The 20,540-nt window shown below is 40.0% G+C and overlaps 1 protein-coding gene across 4 annotated transcripts in view; it reads left to right on the forward strand.

Moving 5' to 3' along the window:
- The window catches only part of NR1H4 (nuclear receptor subfamily 1 group H member 4), an 80,052-nt gene that overhangs the window by 50,095 nt on the left and 9,417 nt on the right, over nucleotides 1-20,540 (forward strand). For 2 of the 4 annotated variants that reach the window (XM_018048151.1, XM_005680501.3), the window contains 5 exons: nucleotides 8,769-8,921; nucleotides 11,072-11,205; nucleotides 13,236-13,334; nucleotides 13,655-13,754; nucleotides 18,924-19,070. In XM_018048151.1, the coding sequence (XP_017903640.1) occupies nucleotides 8,769-8,921; nucleotides 11,072-11,205; nucleotides 13,236-13,334; nucleotides 13,655-13,754; nucleotides 18,924-19,070 (633 nt within the window). The remainder of the gene's footprint in view (nucleotides 1-8,768; nucleotides 8,922-11,071; nucleotides 11,206-13,235; nucleotides 13,335-13,654; nucleotides 13,755-18,923; nucleotides 19,071-20,540) is intronic. The other 2 variants (XM_018048152.1, XM_005680502.3) reach the window with 1 other exon arrangement.

Genomic DNA, 20,540 nt, shown 5'->3' on the forward strand with positions numbered 1-20,540 from the left:
ATGCCCTCATCCAGTTCCCACTAATTCTCCCCACACTCTACCCTCCCATCAAGATGGATTATCTCCCCTTCTTTGGAATTTCCATAACTCCATGCCTTTGCTCCTTTCCCAGTCTTTCCTTCCTCCTTCAAAGTCCATGTTTCAAAATTCTACTTATTCTCTGATGTCCAGCTCAAATTCTAATTCCATCGTGAGTTCTGTGACCTCCCCTGTGCTTAGTTGCTCAGTCGTGTCTGACTCTTTGTGACCCAGTGGAGAGTAGCCTGCCAGGCTCCTCTGTCCATGGGGATTCTCCAGGCAAGAATACTGGAGTGGGTTGCCATGCCCTCCTCCAAGGGATCTTCCCAACCCCTGCAAGGATCAAACCCAGGTCAAGTCTAGTGTCTTGAGGAGAAGACATACAGGCTCAGAATGGCCCTGAATCATTCCAAGTGACTTCTGCTACTTGGAATTAATCAGGGTCCCCTGGACGGAGGAGCCTGGTAGGCTATAGTCCACGGGGTCACAAAGAGTTGGACACGGCTGAGCAACTTCACTTTCACTTTCTTTCATTCCCAGCCCATATAATGCCTTTCCTCATGACACTAGACTTCTCAGTGATGGGAAAGCTTCATATACTTATCTTACTAGAACAATTTTTATTGCCTTCTGCTTGGGAAATTGTAATAACAAATGTGCAAGTCTCTAAGTCTATGATGGAACTGCCGTCTCCCCTTTAATGTGGCATATCCTTCACAAGAATTTAGTATGGCCATGGAATGATCACTTTTTCATCTACATTACAGTAATTTATTACTTAATTAGCTCTCCTATTACTCTCCACTGCATTATACTGTGATTTTACTTCTTTGTCTTGCCACTAAGTTGGAAGCTCTGAGGACAGGAATGTTTTCTTCATCTTGGTGTAGCTCTTGCATTCTTTGATGAAGCTTGCAGATAGTAGGGAGTTAATATTAAGTGATTCTCTTCCGATGTGAGAGGAGCAATTATAACCTCGTGGTTAAGAGTGTGGGGTTTGGTACATGACTGCCTGGATTTGAACTTTCTAGTCCACCTATTAACAATGTGCTCATGACCAAAGTACTTAACCTCTATGTACCTTTCTTCTTCATCTGTAATATGGGGACACATAATATTATCGTCATAATAAAATTGATATAAAGACTAAATAAATAATGCAAGTGAAGTGGTTAGAACAAAAGCCAGTGGGTGTTTGGTAAATGTCAGCTATTATTCCAATAGGCTATTAAAATAGAAGGACACAGCTGTCTCAGTTTTGACAGAGGCAAGAAGACAATGGATGCTAAAATTCTAAGCAAGCCCATCTTGTGGTGGGTCGTTAAAGACTAGATAAATATGCCCACTTTGAAGGTTTGAAGTGAGAAGGACTTTACAGAGGGATCTTTAAAGGTTTAGGAAATGTGACTAGTGTGCTGGGAATCCCACATCTCCATTGCAAAGGTGTGGGGTGCAGCTGTCTTCCCCTAGGGGCCACCAGTGGAAGTTCAGTTCAGTTCAATTCAGTTGTTCAGTTGGGTCTGACTCTTTGCAACCCCAAAGACTGCAGCACACCAGGCTTGCCTGTCTATCACCAAATCCCGGAGCTTAATCAAACTCATGTCCATCGAGTCAGTGATGCCATCCAACCATCTCATCTTCTATCTTCCCCTTCTCCTCCCACCTTCAATCTTTCCTAGCATCAGGGTCTTTCCCAGTGAATCAGCTCTTCGCATGAGGTGGCCAAAGTTTTGCAGTTTCACCTTCATATCAGTCCTTCCAATGATCACCCAGGACTGATCTCCTTTAGGATGTTCTTGTTGGATCTCCTTGCAGTCCAAGGGACTCTCAAGAGTCTTCTCCAACACCACAGTTCAAAAGCATCAATTCTTCAGAGCTCAGCTTTCTTCACAGTCCAACTCTCACATCCATACATGACCACAGGAAAAATCATAGCCTTGACTAGATGGACATTTGTTGGCAAAGTCATGTGTCTGCTTTTTAATATGCTATCTAGGTTGGTCATAACTTTTCTTCCAAGGAGTAAGCACTTTTTAATTTCCTGGCTGCAGTTGACATCTGCAGTGATTTTGGAGCCCCAAAAAATCAAGTCTGACACTGTTTCCACTGTTTTCCCATCTATTTCCCATGAACTGATGGGACCAGATGCCATGATCTTAGTTTTCTGAGTGTTAAGCTTTAAGCCAACTTTTTCACTCTCCTCTTTCACTTTCATCAAGAGGCTTTTTAGTTCCTCTTCACTTTCTGCCATAAGGGTGGTGTCATCTGCATATCTGAGGTTATTGACATTTCTCCCGGCAATCTTGATTCCAGCTTGTGCTTCTTCCAGTCCAGCGTTCTCATGATGTACTCTGCATAGAAGTTAAATAAGCAGGGTGACAATATACAGCCTTGACGTACTCCTTTTCCTATTTGGAACCAGTCTGTTGTTCCATGTCCAGTTCTAACTGTTGCTTCCTGACCTGGATACAGGTTTCTCAAGAGGCAGGTCAGGTGGTCTGGTGTTCCTATCTCTTTCAGAATTTTCCACAGTTTATTGTGATCCACACAGTCAAAGGCTTTGGCATAGCCAATAAAGCAGAAATAGATGCTTTTCTGGAACTCTCTTGCTTTTTCCATGATCCAGCGGATGTTGGCAATTTGATCTCTGGTTCCTCTGCCTTTTCTAAAACCAGCTTGAACATCTGGAAGTTCACGGGTTCACATATTGCTGAAGCCAGGCTTGGAGAATTTTGAGCATTTCTTTACTAGCGTGTGAGATGAGTGCAATTGTACCGTAGTTTGAGCATTCTTTGCAATTGACTTTCTTTGGGATTGGAATGAAAACTGACCTTTTCCAGTCCTGTGGCCACTGCTGAGGTTCCCAAATTTGCTGGCATATTGAGTGCACCACTTTCACAGCATCATCTTTTAGGATTTGAAATAGCTCAACTGGAATTCCATCACCTCCACTAGCTTTGTTCATAGTGATGCTTTCTAAGGCCCACTTGACTTCACATTCCAGGATGTCTGGCTCTAGGTGAGTGATCACACCGTCGTGATTATCTGGGTCATGAAGCTCTTTTTTGTATAGTTCTTCTGTCTATTTTTGCCACCTCTTCTTACTGTCTTCTGCTTCTGTTAGGTCCATACAATTTCTGTCCTTTATCGAGTCCATCTTTGCATGAAATGTTCCCTTGGTATCTCTAATTTTCTTGAAGAGATCTCTAGTCTTTCCCATTCTGTTGTTTTCCTCTATTTCTTTGCATTGATCACTGGGGAAGGCTTTCTTATCTCTCCTCTGGAACTCTGCATCAAATGGATATATCCTTCCTTTTCTCCTTCGTTTTTCACTTCTCTTCTTTTCACAGCTATTTGTAAGGCCTCCTCAGACAGCCATTTTGCTTTTTTGCATTTCTTTTCCACGGGGATGGTCTTGATCTCTGTCTCCTGTGCAGCGTCATGAACCTCCGTCCATAGTTCATCAGGCACTCTGTCTATCAGATCTAGTCCCTTAAATTTATTTCTCACTTCCACTGTATAATCATAAGGAATTTGATTTAGGTCATACCTGAATGGTTTAGTGGTTTTCCCTACTTTCTTCAGTTTAAGTCTGAATTTGACAATAAGGAGTTCATGATCTGAGCCACAGTCAGCTCCTGGTCTTGTTTTTGCTGACTGTATAGAGCTTCTCCATGTTTGACTGCAAGGAATATAATCAATCTGATTTCGGTGTTGACCATCTGGTGATGTCCATGTGTAGAGTATTCTCTTACATTGTTGGAAGAGGGTGTTTGCTATGACCAGTGTGTTCTCTTGGCCAAACTCTATTAGCCTTTGCCCTGCTTCATTCCGCATTCCAAGGCCAAATTTGCCTGTTACTCCAGGTGTTTCTTGACTTCCACTTTTGCATTCCAGTCCCATATAATGAAAATGACATTTTTTTGGGGTGTTTGTTCTAGAAGGTCTTGTAGGTCTTCATAGAACTGTTCGACTTCAGCTTCTTCAGTGTTACTAGTTGGGGCATAGGCTTGGATTACCATGATATTGAATGGTTTGCCTTGAAATGAACAGAGATCATTCTGTCATTTTTGAGATTGCATCCAAGTCCTGCATTTTGGACTCTTTTCTTGACCATGATGGCTACTCCATTTCTTCTAAGGGATTGCTGCCCGCAGTAGTAGATATAATGGTCATCTGAGTTAAATTTACCCATTGCAATCCGTTTTAGTTCTCTGATTCCTAGAATGTCGATGTTCATTCTTGCCATCTCCTGTTTGACCACTTCCAGTTTGCCTTGATTCATGGACCTAACATTCCAGGTTCCTATGCAATATTGCTCTTTACAGCATCGGACCTTGCTTCTATCACCAGTCACATCCACAACTGGTTGTTGTTTTTACTTTGGCTCCATCCCTTCATTCTTTCTGGAGTTATTTCTCCACTGATCGCCAGTAGCATATTGGGCACTTACTGACCTGGGTAGTTCCTCTTTCAATATCCTATCATTTTGCCTTTTCATACTGTTCATGGGGTTCTCAAGGCAAGAATACTGAAGTGGTTTGCCATTCCCTTCTCCAGTGGACCACATTCTGTCAGACCTGAGTCCAAACTATCCTTCAAAAGTCAAACTCTTATCCTTCTCCATCAGAGGGCAGACAGACTGAAAGGCACAATCATAGAAAACTAGCCAATCTAATCACACGAACCACAGCCTTGTCTAACTCAATGAAACTATGAGACATGCCATGTAGGGCCACCCAAGATGGATGGGTCTTGTTGGAGACTTCTGACAAAATGTGGTCCACTGGAGAAGGGAATGGCAAATCACTTCAGTATTCTTCCCTTGAGAACCCCATAACAGTATGAAAAAGCAAAAAGATAGGACACTGAAAGATGAACTCCTCAGGTCAGTAGGTGCTGAATTAGAATCAGATCATGAACTCCTTACTGCAAAATTCAGACTTAAATTGAAGAAAGTAGGGAAAACCACTAGACCATTCAGGTATGACCTAAATCAAATCCCTTATTATTATTTAGTGGAAGTGAGAAATAGATTTAAGGGACTAGATCTGATAGACGGAGTGCCTGATGAACTATGGACAGAGGTTCGTGATATTGTACAGGAGACAGAGATCAAGACCATCTCCAAGAAAAAGAAATGCAAAAACACAAAATGGCTGTCTGAGGAGGACTTACAAATAGTTGTGAAATGAAGAGAAGTGAAAAGCAAAGGAGAAAAGGAAGGATATATCCATTTGATGCAGAGTTCCAAAGAATAGCAAGGAGAGATAAGAAAGCCTTCTCCAGTGATCAATGCAAAGAAATAGAGGAAAACAACAGAATGGGAAAGACTAGAGATCTCTTCAAGAAAATTAGAGATACCAAGGGAACATTTCATGCAAAGATGGACTCGATAAAGGACAGAAATTGTATGGACCTAACAGAAGCAGAAGATAGTAAGAAGAGGTAGCAACAATATACAGAAGAACTATACAAAAAAGATCTTAATGACCCAGATAATCACAATGGTGTGATCACTTACCTAGAGCCAGATATCTTGGAATGTGAAGTCAAGGGGGCCTTAGAAAGCATTATTATGAACAAAGCTAGTGGAGGTGATGGAATTCCAGTTGAGCTATTTCAAATCCTAAAAGATGATGCTGTGAAAGTGGTACACTCAATATGCCAGCAAATTTGGGAACCTCAGCAGTGGCCACAGGACAGTAAAAGGCCAGTTTTCCTTCAAATCCCAATGAAAGGCAATGGGAAAGAATGATCAAACTAACACACAATTGCACTCATCTCACACGCTAGTAAGATAATGCTCAAAATTCTCCAAGCCAAGCTTCAGCAATATGTGAACCTGTGAACTTCCAGATGTTCAAGTTTGTTTTATAAAAGGCAGAGGAACCAGAGATCAAATTGCCAACATTCGCTGTATCATGGAAAAAGCAAGGGAGTTCCAGAAAAACATCTATTTCTGCATTATTGACTATTCCAAAGCCTTTGACTCTGTGCATCACCTCAAACTGTGGAAAATTCTGAAAGAGATGGGAATACCAGACGACCTGACCTGCCTCTTGAGAAATCTGTATGCAGGTCAGGAAGCAACAGTTAGAACTGGACATGGAACAACAGACTAGTTCCAAATAGGAAAAGGAGTATGTCAAGGCTGTATGTTGTCACCCAGCTTATTTAACTTATATGTGCAGTACATCAAGAGAAACACTGGGCTGGATGAAGCACAGGCTGGAATCAAGACTGCCAGGTGAAATATAAGCAACCTCAGATATACAGATGACACCACTCTTATGGCAGAAAGTAAAGAAGAACTAAAGAGCCTCTTAATGAAAGTAAAAGAGGAGAATGAATAAGTTGGCTTAAAACTCAACATTCAGAAAACTAAGGTCATGGCATCCAGTCCCATCACTTCCAGGCAAATAAATGGGGAAACAGTGGCACACTTTATTTTTGGGGCTCCAAAATCACTGCAGATGCTGACTGCAACCATGAAATTAAAAGACGCTTACTCCTTGAAAGAAAAGTTATGACCAACCTAGACAGTATATTAAAAAGCAAAGACACTACTTTGCCAACAAAGCTCTGTCTAGTCAGAGCTATGGTTTTCCCAGTCATCATGTATGGATGTGGGAGTTGGACTGTGAAGAAAGCTGAGAGTCGAAGAATTGATGCTGTTGAACTGTGGTGTTGGAGGAGACTCTTGAGAGTCCCTTGGACTGCAAGGAGATCCAACCAGTCCATCCCAGGGGAAATCTGTCCTGAATATTCATTGGAAGGACTGATGCTGAAGCTGAAACTCCAATACTTTGGCCACTTGATGCGAAGAACTGATTTGTAAAATCCCTGATGCTGGGAAAGATTGAAGGTGGGAGGAGAAGGGGATGCTATAGGATGAGTTGGTTGGATGGCATCACCAACTCAGTGGACATGAGTCTGAGTAAAGTCCGGGAGTTGGTGAAGGACAGGGAAGCCTGGCATGCCGCAGTCAGTGGGGTTGCAAAGAGTTGGACTCGAGTGAGCAACTGAATTGAACTGAATGACGATAATAGCACCTCCTTCAAAAGTTCTCATGCACACACTGCTGCACTCAGTGCCCCCAGCCCTGCAGCAGGTCACTGCTGACCCACACCTCTGCCAGACTCCTGGACACTCATGGGCAAGTCTGGGTCAGTCTCTTGTGGGGTCACACCTCTTTCCTCCTGGGTCCTGATGCACACAAGGTTTTATTTGTGCCCTCGAAGAGTCTGTTTCCCCAGTCCTATGTGAGTTTTGGCGGCTCTGTGGTGGGGTTAATGGCAATCTCTTCCAAGAGGGTTTATGCCATACCCAGGTCTCCTGCATCCAGAAGCCCTGCCCTAGTGGCAGGCCACTGCTGACAAATACCTCCACAGGAGACACTCAAACACTCAACACCAGTGGAAAAAGTATGGAGCTTTCATGGGAATTAGGAAAAGATATCCCTCTTCCCCAGATAAGGTCTGTGCACCAAGGAGGCCCTGCTGCCTTATGCCCAGTGGAAGGGTGGTCAACAGGATCACTTGAGGAGACTGAAAAATATTCCCCACAGCTGAGGGACACCAGAGATTGATGTCTGACTTTCACCTGAGAAGTTGAAAGGTCAAGAGGGCAGGTAGCTGACTGCTCATAGATAGGTGGGAGAAACTTTCTCTGAGTTTGTTGGAACAGAGAAAATGACATGGAGTTAAGTCCATGCTAAAAGCGCCACATGGAGGGACCTCAGAAGAAAGAGAATGGAGGAGAATTGCCAAATTCTTAGAAGCAGAGGGAGATACATGGGCTAGAAGAGAGACATATTTGCCCTCATCAAGGAGAGGGGAGGAGTTCTCAAAATAACATGACCCATGGGATAAAGAGTCAATTTCAGAAATTCGCTAGGTAGAAACCAGCTTCTGACAACACCAGGCAAGTAAGCACTTTCCTGTCACTTCCTCCCCTGCCTCCCACAATTCTTTCTTGATTTACCATGGAAGAGCCAGGAACTATGGTCATCCAGGTCCATGGGTGGAGGAGGAAGAGGAGAAGCAGAGAGGGAGTCAGGCAATCCCTTGCCCTACTCCAGACAACTGAACTGAAGCAGCAGTGGGTATGGCTACATCCTCTTCAGGGAGATGCTTGTTTTTAAAGCAAGGTTTGCATGTTTATTATTATACCAAGCGGGGTATATTAAGTACTGAAATGAAACCTTAAATGTGACCGCTCCCTGTCTGCCTGGTAGACAGTCCCTTGTTTTTTAAGACAGCTCATTTCTCGCTTCTGATTCTGACCTCTCCGTCCAGAACTGACCATTCATCCAGCTTCTTTGCCCCAGCACAGCCCAGGAACATGGAATTTCACTGATTTGGTTGTTTGCATGTCTTTGTTCTCAACCAGCCCATAAACTGTAAGAGGGCAGGTATGACTTATTCAACTCTTTACTACTAGCACCTAGAGCTCATTAGCAGGTAATTGTCTCCCTGTAAAGATACGCTAATGAAAGTAATCTATCTTTTAAAACAAAGAGTTTTTCCAAGAGAGGCTATCATTCAAGCATGTCTTTATTTTTGAGAGATAAGTCATTAAAATAGCAGCCAGTCTGGACCATGCAGTGCAACTGAAAGGACGTTTGTCACAGGTATGGTTGAGGACGGCCTGGGTACCCTGCAGGGTTCATGAGAAGATGCTCTGCCATCTCAGAAGTCGAGTGTGTTGTTAGGAGCCTCTTACTCCTTTCTGTGTTTCTTCCCCAGGTTTCTTCAGAAGAAGCATTACCAAAAATGCCGTGTACAAGTGTAAAAATGGGGGCAACTGCGTGATGGACATGTACATGCGAAGGAAGTGCCAAGAGTGTCGACTAAGGAAATGCAAAGAAATGGGAATGTTGGCTGAATGTATGTATACAGGTATTTGCATCAAACAATTAAATTCCACTAAAAATCTCTTAAGGAGGCAGATGTCAGGTAATTCATATAATTAGAATGGTAGGGCAAAAATTGAGGAAGGGACTTAGTAAACCATCTAAGTTCTTGAAGAGAATAATGAACCACTGAAATTGTCCAAACTGTCAGCTGCAGAAGCACTTCATACACCTGAAAGAAACAGCTGTATTTTAGTGTCCATTCTTGCAGTGAATTATATGTGAAATGAAGTGGCTTTAACATACAGCCAAAATAGCATGTTTTAATTAGCTACAAAGAATAAGTCTAAAATTTCCTCCAAATATAATTTAATATCCTGCTTACCTATTAATTAGCATAAAAATTCACAGCTGTGAGGAAAATTAAAAATGTTTTATAAGGTATAACTGCCTCTGAATTGTCTAGATAGAGTTTTAAACCAAGTCGTTTTATTAAGACTCCTTCTTTGTGCAGCTTTGAACCAATTTGTATAGGTTTACACAGGAAATTAACTACTCCGAGTTTTAATATAATTTGGTCTTTCGATCAGATAAAGAAACACTGTATTAACTGCTGGCTTTGTGAGAAACCATAATCTTCATCAGAATTTGGAATGCACGCTAGTATGTAACATATTAATTTTTCATTCTGAAAATTCTGCAGACCCCTCAGATTCTGAGATACGTCCTCTTCCTTCTCAAAACACAAATAGACAAACAAACATCACCAAGGAGATGATAACATTCAGAGAGGGAATGCCGCATGAAATAAAAACCTTTGGAAGGTGACTCCAGTTCTATTGTTCCCCAACCATAGGCAACTGGGATGGACCCAAAGAAATAATGCGTGCAGGAAGGGGAAAAAAATAGGGCAGTGTAAATAATCCAGCTCTGGATAGATGAAAGTTTTATAGTGGCCGATCACAATCTCTTCTTAGCATGTATGAAACAAGAGACTGCGGCAGGGGCTGCGGCTGGAATCCAATCTTACAGTGGAAACACTCGCTTCGATCCTAGGTGGTTCATGTTCCTCATCACTTAAATATGAACCTGCTCCAGCTAAGTCCTGAGGACATTTTTCATGAGCCTACCTACAAGAGTCTATAATATTATTTATGAAAACACAGACTCATCCAGCAACAGATACAGGAACTTTTGTATGATCCTGTAAAATACATGCCCTGAACAAAGAAATTCTTGGAGATTTGTTTCATTAACATTGAGAGAATGAGGAAGTTAAATGGGAACATGGGAGATTGTTCTCCACTATTTTAGATTGTTCTGTTTAAGTGAAAATTCATGATGATATTGTATGATTATTCAAAGTGTTAAAGTGTTAGTTGCTCAGTCATGTCTAACTCTGCAACCCCATGGACTGTAGCCTGCCAGGCTTCTCTGTCCATGGAATTCTCCAGGCAAGAATATTGGAGTGGGTAGCTAGTACCTTCTCCAGGGGATCTTCCCTACCCTGAAATCAAACCCGGGTCTCCTGCATTATAGGCAGATTCTTTAACTTTTGAGCCACCAGGGAAGTCCCATGATTATTCAAAAAAAAAAAAAATTTCAAAGTCTCCTGGAGTTATTTTCATCTATAACTATATTCTCAATAATTTATACAGTTCTGAAAATTAACAGAACTTTAAGATTTTTCCCTAAAGGATGTTGACATCATTTTACCCAAAATATTTACTTCTGTGTTTAATGTGAAATTGAATATACTTCTTACAGTACATTATGTAAACATCAATGAAAAATAATATTAATACTATGTTTTGAAACACTAGTTTCTGAGGCCCCCCTAGGCCAGGAAGAGGATGAGTGTCATTTACCTTCTTTTACTGACTACCTTACATGGGTACAATGCTTTGTTATTACAGATTCTTTGTTTACTCATTTTAAATAGTGACCTAGTCATATTTAATCTACAAAAAACTCTATAGGGTAAATATCATTTCCATTTTATCAAGGAAGAAACTGAGACACAGGAGATATATTTCTTGTTTGAGGTCAAGTCTTACAGTGTCAGCAGGGCTAGAATCAGCTCAGTGCCAGCTGGCAAAGGAGACCTTTACAGCTGACTATAGTTCAGCTGCCTTGTGACCACACACATCCAATAGGACTTTCCTTGGATGGTGAAGACTCTGCTTATTTTTTCAGGCTTGTTAACTGAAATTCAGTGTAAATCTAAACGACTGAGAAAAAATGTGAAGCAGCATGCAGATCAGGCCATCCATGAAGACAGTGAAGGACGTGACCTGCGACAAGTAACCTCGACAACTAAGTCATGCAGGGTAATGATGGGCCACGGTGTTGGTCAGAACCAGCGGCTGCTGAGCTTCCAGGATGTCATGACATGGGCGGGGGGCTTTCAGATGACGGCTACAGCCACATCAGGATTTCATTTCAAGTGTGCGTCAAGTGGATTTCTTCTTTGCTTTTTATTTATTTATTTTAAATATTTATATATTTATTTGGCTGTGCCAAGTCTTAGTTGCAGCAAACAAGATCTTTAGTTGTACCACATGGGATCTAGTTCCCTTACCAGGAATTGAATCCAGGGGTTCAATTCAATGCCTGTGTTGGGGGCATGGAGTCTTAGCCACTGGCCCACCAGGGAAGTCCCTCTTCTTTGCTTTCTAATCAAAAGAGTAATATATGCTTCCACGTAAAAATTCAAAAGATAGCAAAAGCCATTCCCTTCTCCAGGGGATCTTCCCAACCCAGGGATCAAACCTGGGTCTCCTGCTTTGCAGGCAGACTCTTGACCATCTGAGCCACATTAACACAGAAGTAAATACAGGGAAGCCCATGTAAGCATGGATGAAGTAGAGTAAGTGCAAGCTCCCATCTCCTGACTCCATTCCTCTCCTGCTTCCCCGAGTTTGCCAGTGGGAATGGCTTGGGATATAAAGAAGATTTTTTTAACCACATTTTGATGACATTTTTTCCTTGTCATTGAGAAGGGAGGCTCAGACCAGAAAGGATGTGGATTCAATAGAGGCCGTGGATTAGTCCTCATGGGGTAAGACAGGGTGAATACACATCTGTGGATCAGTAGAGAAAGGCCATTCCCACCGAGGTCACAAATTACCCAAGAAATCCTTTCAGGATTTCAGACAAAATGGAGGAACAGCATCTTGGATGCTTGGCCAAACATATGATGATGGTGCCTAGGACTTTTGGAAAAATTTTGACTTTCCATTAGTTGAAAACCCAGTAATCTATGATCAGTCAAGTCATACCTTTCTCAATATTATACCACTGTTGAAAATGTCATCCATGTTTAGTTTTTCAGCTATGTTCTGTTGTATTCATTTCAGAAAAAATAATTTTATGTTAAAAGTACAGATGACCCTTAAATAACATGAGGGTGATTAGGGGTACCCACTCTCAGGCAGTTGAAAATCCACGTGTCATTTCACATGCTAGCCCTCCAGTAACCTCAGTTCTGTGTCTGTGAATTCAAAAACCAACTACAGATTCTGTAGTGCAGCAGAACATGTTTAACAAAAGAAATTCATGCATAAGTGGACCCACATAGTTCAAACCCTGTGTTGTTCAAGGGTCGGCTATATTGCTTTGCTGTTGTGCTTTGTCAATAACACTTTAGTAAAGGAAGCAACGAGTTAACACAATTAGTCTCATCTCACAAAAGATGCTAATCAGAGGGAAAGAGGTGGTTGGGGTCTGAATTGTCCAGATTGATGACTCACTACTTAAGGGGTTGGTAACATTTCTATAAAGGACGAGATATTTTAGGCCTTGGCCACACAGTCTCTGTGAGAACCATTCAACTCCGCAATGGTAGTACAAAAGCAATATAGACAATACACTGAAAAGCAAGTGTAGTTCTGCTGAAATACATTTATAAAACCAGGTGGATTTAGTCCATGGGCTACAGTTGGTTGACCCCTGTTCCACATAACTACATTTACGTGGAGTCTCCATTTTATATGTGGGAAGCTGTTCTTAGTTATGATTAAACTTTGAATTTTCAGTAATTTTGTGAATTGTCTTGATAGGCTTCATATCCAGATTATTATCTCTTCATAAGAAATACATGAAAGGAATATTTTGCTATCCATGATTTGTGGATAGGAAAATTTGCCACTTTGGACAAATTTAGTGAAATGTGACAGAGCTTGTCCAATGGCCCAGAGAAAGCAAGTACACATTGTAACAGAGTGCATGCACAGTTTCTGCCATATTTAGGGCTTTTTTCAACAGTTTCTGCTAGCGGTTTACTCTAGATGAATGTACATATGAGAAACATGCCTTATAACCACCTTCCCTAACACCTTTTATTTTTTTGCCAGTGTAGGAGAAAACTGAACTCACCCCAGATCAACAGAATCTTCTTCATTATATTATGGATTCATATAGCAAGCAGAGGATGCCTCAGGAAATAACAAATAAAATTGTATGTACAATATCTGAAAATTATGTGTTTGAAGTTAATATTTTCTGGAGCTTTGACTACCTTGGAGGTCAAATGTATATATGAATTTGTTACTTTAAAATGATTAGGGCTTAGAATTAAAGTTATATTTTAAACTTTTTGCTACATCAAACAAAGAGTAAGTCTCATATTTAGCTTGGTAGAAAGCATTTGTTCTCCAAAGATCTGAAAATATGAGTTGGGTCTTAAATTTTATTATATAAATATGATTCTGTAGTCTAATAATTTTATGTTGATTTCTCTGATCTACTTATTGTTTGCTTTTTTTTCTTAAAATTTAGTTAAAAGAAGAATTCAGCGCAGAAGAAAATTTTCTCATTTTAACTGAAATGGCTACCAGTCATGTACAGGTTCTTGTAGAATTCACAAAAAAACTTCCAGGTATCTTTGCACATACTTCTCTACTATACAGTATTCTTGTGATGTTGAAAGGCAGGTGTCTGTTTATCAATTGAATGGGAGTCATCTCACACCTGCTCTAAATTCATGTGTCTACTACAGACACAAAATATTAGAGCCAGATCATGTTCCACTCATCAACAAATCATTAATAATAATTCACCAAATGATAGATTAAAAATTGAAACTTTGCAGAATTGTTATTCATCCATTTATCCATCCAATAAGCATTTTTGATACCTATTCTATACTAAGTGAAAGTTGCTCAGTCCTGTCTGACTCTGTGTCTCAACTGCTGTCTCAGATGGTAAAGAATCTGCTTGTAATTCGGGAGACCCAGGTTTGATCCTTGGATTGGGAAGATTCCCTGGAGAGGGGAATGGCTACCCACTCCAGTTTTCTTGCCTAGAGAATTCCATGGATAAAGGAGCCAGCGGGCTACAGTCCATGGGGTCGCAAAGAGTCAGACACGACTGAGCAGCTAAGATGTTCCCTTTCACTATACTAAGCGACAATTACCTTCAAGTAGAGTAACTAAAGGCCAAAAAAATTTTTTAATGTACACAAAGCACTGTTTGAACAGAGAGAAAGTGGTTCCTAATTGTACCTGAGAAAGACCAGGAGGCTTCAGAAATAATCTTATTTGATTTGGGTATAAAATAAAAAAGGAGTTTTCCTGGTGATAGGAAAGAAGGGGCATTCCAAGTTGAGAGATCTGCTTGTGAAAATGTAATGAGGCATGAACAAGAATGGGATTATTAGAGATGGGAGAGACGATTCAGTGTATCTATGGTGGGCTCCTAGGTTTGACATAAGGCAGATTGGTACCAGACTGATGAGGACATAACTAAAGGATTTAATTCTTATCCCCTGGATGGTAAGGAGTTTTGGTGGCTTTATTTATTTATTTATTTTTGAAGTAGAACATGATGAAATTTATGTCACAGAGATATGACTTTCTTGGGTGAGTAGAAGATGGATTTGAAAAGGGAAGCATTGCAGGTAGTCAGAATCAGTTAGTATGTCTACTACACCAATCTAGGTAAAGGGCTTGTAATAAAGCAATAGCAGAGAAAGAGAAGAGGAAATGAAGAGAGACTCAAAAATTGATAGGGCTTGATGAACAGTTGTATGTGGGGGATGAGGGAGAGGGACTTATCCATAATCATTTAGATTGTGTGTGCATGCTCAATCATGTCTGACTCTTTGTGACCCCATGGCCTGTAGCCCAGGCTCCACAGTCCATGGGATTTTCCAGGCAAGAAGTGGATTGCCACTCCCTTCTCCAGCTGATCTTCCCAACCCAGGGATTTAACCTGCGTCTCCTGAGTCTCCTGCATTGGCAGGCAGATTTTTTTATCACTGAGCCACCTTAGAAGCCCCATTTAGATGGTGCCAGTGCATAAACTGGAATTCAAGATTCTTATCTCCAAAAGTTATGCCGCTCCCCACCCCCCATTTTCCAGCCGCATTATCAACGCTAAGTCAATAGGTTTAAGTTGTTCCAGTGTTTTTAAAATATGTTAGTACATTAGAAACCCATGGTCTCGTATATACCTTGTATAGTACCACACCACTGTAATGTTGTTATAGGTGACTTCTGATGTAGGATTTTAATTAGACATTTAATTTGCTTTCTTTTGCTAGCATTATGCTATTATTTTATTAAATGTGTCATAGATAGATATAAGCTTATGCAAAAGTCATAAAACGTGGGGAGAAAGTTCTTGTTATCATTGAAACATTAATATATCTCATTCCTTTATTAACAATGAAAGAGAAACTTAATTTGTTGCATGCTAATTTAGCTAGAGCAATCTTGATCAAAACCAAGATTGTACAAGAGTGGAAACTGGGTGGGGGGTAGAACTGGGACAGGGAGAATGTGACGTTCTTGGTCGCTTATGAGAAGAGGCTTTTCAGTTCAAATGGCCAGTTGGTATTGAACCAAGGAATAACTGAAGAAAAGAAAGAATCTTATCTACAGGAAGATAGCTTATCTGAAAGCAGTGGCAAGAATCTTTTACACCTCTTCATTTCCAGTGCCTAACATAGTTCCTGAGGGAGAGAAACAATTAATGCATGTGTAAATAATTAATGCATGTTTTATGAGTAAAGTAGAAGGAAAAAAATTTAAATACAGCAGGAAATTAAAGGCAAGAAAATCTTGAGAAACTAAGAATATTGATTAACAATAACTTTAGAAATGACATTATTATGTATAATAATAATAGTGATATAATACCAGTATGAAAGGGTGTTTTGTGAAAGACGCAGCAAGAGTCTTTCAGCACTTTGAACATAACCTGTGTCAGGCACTATCCAGGGTGCTGGAGACTCAGCAAGGCTCCCGCCCTCAGAGGAGCTCTTAGAGTCTTTAAGGTAGTGACTTTTTTTTTTTTTTTAAGAGACAGAAAAGACTCAAATTCTTAGAACAGGGGAAGGTTATTCATAACCAATAGGAAAAGAGATGGTTACAGCAGAGCTGCTACTTACAGGAGATGTTCTGAGACTTGCCTTGATCAGGCATTTGTGACACTGAGATGGAAATGAGACTTCAGGACTGCTTTTAAGTTTCTGGGTTATATTTTAGGAAGAGAAACAAAGGGGCATAGCTTCTAAAAGTGTGATTCAGAATCTTGGGTAGGAGGTAGACAGGGAATATAATTTGAAAAAGCTTACTCTTTACTCTCACAATCTGATTTTATACTTGGGAAAAATACAAATTATGGAAAAGGATTTAAGTGTTTGCTTATCAATGGGGGGATAAATTTAAAAGATTAATGGACTTTGATAAAAAAAAATTCCTACCTTTCCAAACCTCCTTAAAATCATACCTCATAGATCTGGGCTATCTCAGAAGGCAGGCTCAGCAGGCAGGCAAAGAAGGAATCTTTCACTTGATTTTTAAAGTTTTAGATGGAAAAACTCTGAATAAATTGGTGTCCATTGTATGTAATTCAATCACCTGACTCAAACAATGCAGAAATATATGGAGCAGAAAGTTAGGGTTAGAAAGTCCCCTCTTCACCCACCTGTATCATCTTTATTCTAGGCCATGATTAATAGAAGTCTGGTTTGATTTCTTTCACATATTTCTATCTCTACAAACATACACATACATAGGTTTTTTAACATTTATGAGATCATAAAATATATAGTTTAAGCATCTATGATTTTCACATGTCCATATGTGTAAATCAGTCTCATGCTTTTAAGAACTGCATAGTATTCTATTGTAATAATAATAGTTAACAATATTTAAGTACTTACTGTATGTCAAAAACTGTACTAAGCATTTAATGCAATTGCTTCATTAATACTTCTGCCAATCCTAAGGAGCAAGTACTTTTACAATCCCCATTTTGGAGATGAGGAAAGCGAGGCACTAAGATTATGTTTCCTAATACCGCAAAGATAGCAACTGTCAGAGACAGAATTTTATTCCAGGCAACCTGATTTTAGAGACGTTATTTTATACTGTCCTCCATACTGTCATATTTTATACTGATTTACCATAATTTATTTAGGTAATCACCATTAATGGATTCTTGCTATGTTTTCAGTTCTTCAATTCATTCATTTATTCATTAAGCAAGTATTTTTGAATGCCTGCCATCAATGGAGTGACTTTTAATTCTTGGCATTACTCTCTTCTGTGAATTCTGTTGCTCTTTAATGCTTTTCCAGAGCATTTAGACTCTGATGGCATTAGTTTATTTCTGTCTATATTCATGTGTCCATGTGTGTCTGAGTATTAATACATATATGCACACGAGTTTGTGTTTGTTTTCCATTCATTCAGTCATTATAAAATTATTTAGCAAATAATTCTTGGATACAAGTTATATGCCAGGCACTTGGAACAAAAATGAATGAAACAGGCAAAGTTTCTGTCTTCAAAGTTTATACTCTAGGAGAGTGGCAGACAATTAACAAATAAGCCAGTAATCCTATAGTATCATGTCAGACAGTGTTAAGTTCTATGAATGAAAATAAAGAAGGTAGGGACTAGTGAGTGCTGGGAAGTACTATTTTAGGTAGGGTCACCTTAAAGCAGAGACCTGCCTACAGTAAGGGAGTAAGGCATGGGAATAGCTGGAGAAGAGCAAATGCCCTGAAGCAAAATTAGACTTGTGGGCTCACAGCAGAAGCAGGAGTCAGTGTGGCTGGAGCTCAATGACTGAAGAGGAGGTGATGAAGGAGAAAGTGAGGTCAAAGTGGGGACTGCAGCCTATCAGCCCGCATAAGGATTTTCCGGGCAGCATTGTATTTCTTCAGGTCATCAGTTCTTTCCCATATTTCTCTTATTTTCCCTACCCTGCATGGGCAGTGCTGAGCTCAGAACAGACACCTCAATGTGACCCTGATTGTGTTTTTGGCAAGGAGGGTAGAATGCCGCTTCTTCACATAGATTAAAGACTCATGAGTTGGTCAAATATTCATTTAAACCTCTGAGTACATGTGAAATGTTTTCTGGCTTGTGGACACTTCCATTCTACAGAGTCAAGCCTCTCTGACCCTTTCTGACGTGACTAAAATAATGGTTCTGAAACAGTACACTTTGTCTCCAGTATTTCATCTGAATCAGCCTGTGTCTTCCATAGTATGCAAGTATATATATTTGGTGTAGACCTGATATCCTTTTTTGCCCAACTCATTGAACAAATCCTGCTCAATGAATATAAAAGTCAGCTTCTATTTGGGGAATATAACAGATACTTATTAACTCAATTTGGCTACTCAGTCTTAAACAATTACAAAGTCACTTTATGGAAATTTTCTGTCAGTGGGGATGGCGAAATATTGCTATGCTGCTGCTGCTGCTGCTGAGTCGCTTCAGTCGTGTCCGACTCTGTGCGACCCCACAGACGGCAGCCTCCTAGGCTCCCCCGTCCCTGGGATTCTCCAGGCAAGAACACTGGAGTGGGTTGCCATTTCCTTCTCCAATGCGTGAAAGTGAAAAGCGAAAGTGAAGTCGCTCAGTCGTGCCCGACTCTTAGCAACCCCATGGACTGCAGCCTACCAGGCTCCTCCGTCCATGGGATTTTCCAGGCAAGAGTGCTGGAGTGGGGTGCCATTGCCTTCTCCGGAAATATTGTTATAGAACATTCAATTTTTGATACTGATTTGATTATCATCTTCATTCAGGATTTCAGACATTGGACCATGAAGATCAGATTGCTTTGCTGAAAGGGTCTGCAGTTGAAGCTATGTTTCTCCGTTCAGCTGAGATTTTCAGTAAGAAACTTCCAGCCGGACATACTGACCTATTGGAAGAAAGAATTCGAAAGAGTGGTAAGTAATTTGGTTAATGGTAAAAAGTGTTTGTTCCTGCAAGTAAGAATTTGAATATGCCATGAAGGCAGGCCTCTTGCCTGTCTTATGTAATTTATGCCCATTGTGACTAGCATGGAAAATGACCCAAAAAAGAAAAGATGCAATTTAAATAGAAGCAAATTTTGTGACTTGGTTCAAAAATTCTTGTTGTAATAGCAAAATACCAAAAATACTCTTTTCACTGCATTAAGATGAAGGACCAAAGGCGAAATTTTTTTAAATATTGGAAAATTAGTATGATTTTTAAAATAACATAAAGGAGTGGGGATTATTCAGTCTAAAAAAAGATCTATTTATTCAGAAACTTCAGCTATGAATGACTGTGTATCAAGCTATTAATCTATCTCAGTTCAAAGCCAAATAAGAAATAATACCAATAGCAACGTTTATACATCATTTATTGGGTTTCAAGCACTGTTCTAAATATATATTGGTTCCTCAAATCCTCACAAAAATCCTTTAAGTACTATTATTCTTCCCATTTTATAGACGAAAAAACTAAGAGAGTCGTTAAATAATTTTTTCAGAGATAGACAGGAAGCCTGACTTCAGAAGCCACATGTCCTAACCACTATACTTCACTGCCTCTCAGATGAACTAATGAATGAATAACACAGTTTAACTTACTGTGGAGGAATACTGTGATAGAGAGGTATGGAAATGAGAATGTATGGTCTTTGTCTTCGGGGAACTCACAGACTAGTGCAGAAGTAAGGTGTATAAGCAAGTGATTCCAAAGGAGTGTAAGAGAGACTGTAAGGAATATGTATGTAAAATGAAGTTGAAGCCTAAAGATGTGCCTCCCTTCTGCCAAATCTTCCTGCTGAGTCAGAAAAGGCATGTAAAATTACAGTTGAATCATGCAGAATGGTTTGTGTCAAGCCACAAAAGTCTGAAAAAGGCATTCCAAGAGATAGAGCCTTTACAATATAATAATATAGAAATTGCAGGTACAAAGATGTGGAGAAATGAGAGAGCATCCATGTATAGGACTGACAAATACCTTGATATTGCTGCAAGACAATATTTGTGGAGCTGGAAATGCAGTGAATGCTAGATTATTAAGGATGTTGAATGCCACAAAAGTAGCTTTAGTCCTTATGTAATTGGGATACTTGGTAATATTCTGAACAGATACGATATGACCATAAAAGTACTACGGAAAGATCTTTATTGTGAAAGAAGATTTGGGGGAATTAAGACAAGTAGCAGGTCTCTATAAAGAGACCAATGCAATAACCAGGTGAGAAAACATGAGGGTCTTATAGACTAAAAATATGTAGTGATCAAAAAGAAAAAACCTTACTTGATAACATAAGTTACAGAACTTGTAATACTGCAAATTTCAGAAAAGTTCAAGAATGAAGTTTTCTAGAACAGTCTGTATAAAGAAACATGTATGCCTCTGGCTCATAAGATACTTTACCC

Source organism: Capra hircus, chromosome 5, assembly GCF_001704415.2.
Source record: "Capra hircus breed San Clemente chromosome 5, ASM170441v1, whole genome shotgun sequence".
Lineage (NCBI taxonomy): Eukaryota > Metazoa > Chordata > Mammalia > Artiodactyla > Bovidae > Capra > Capra hircus.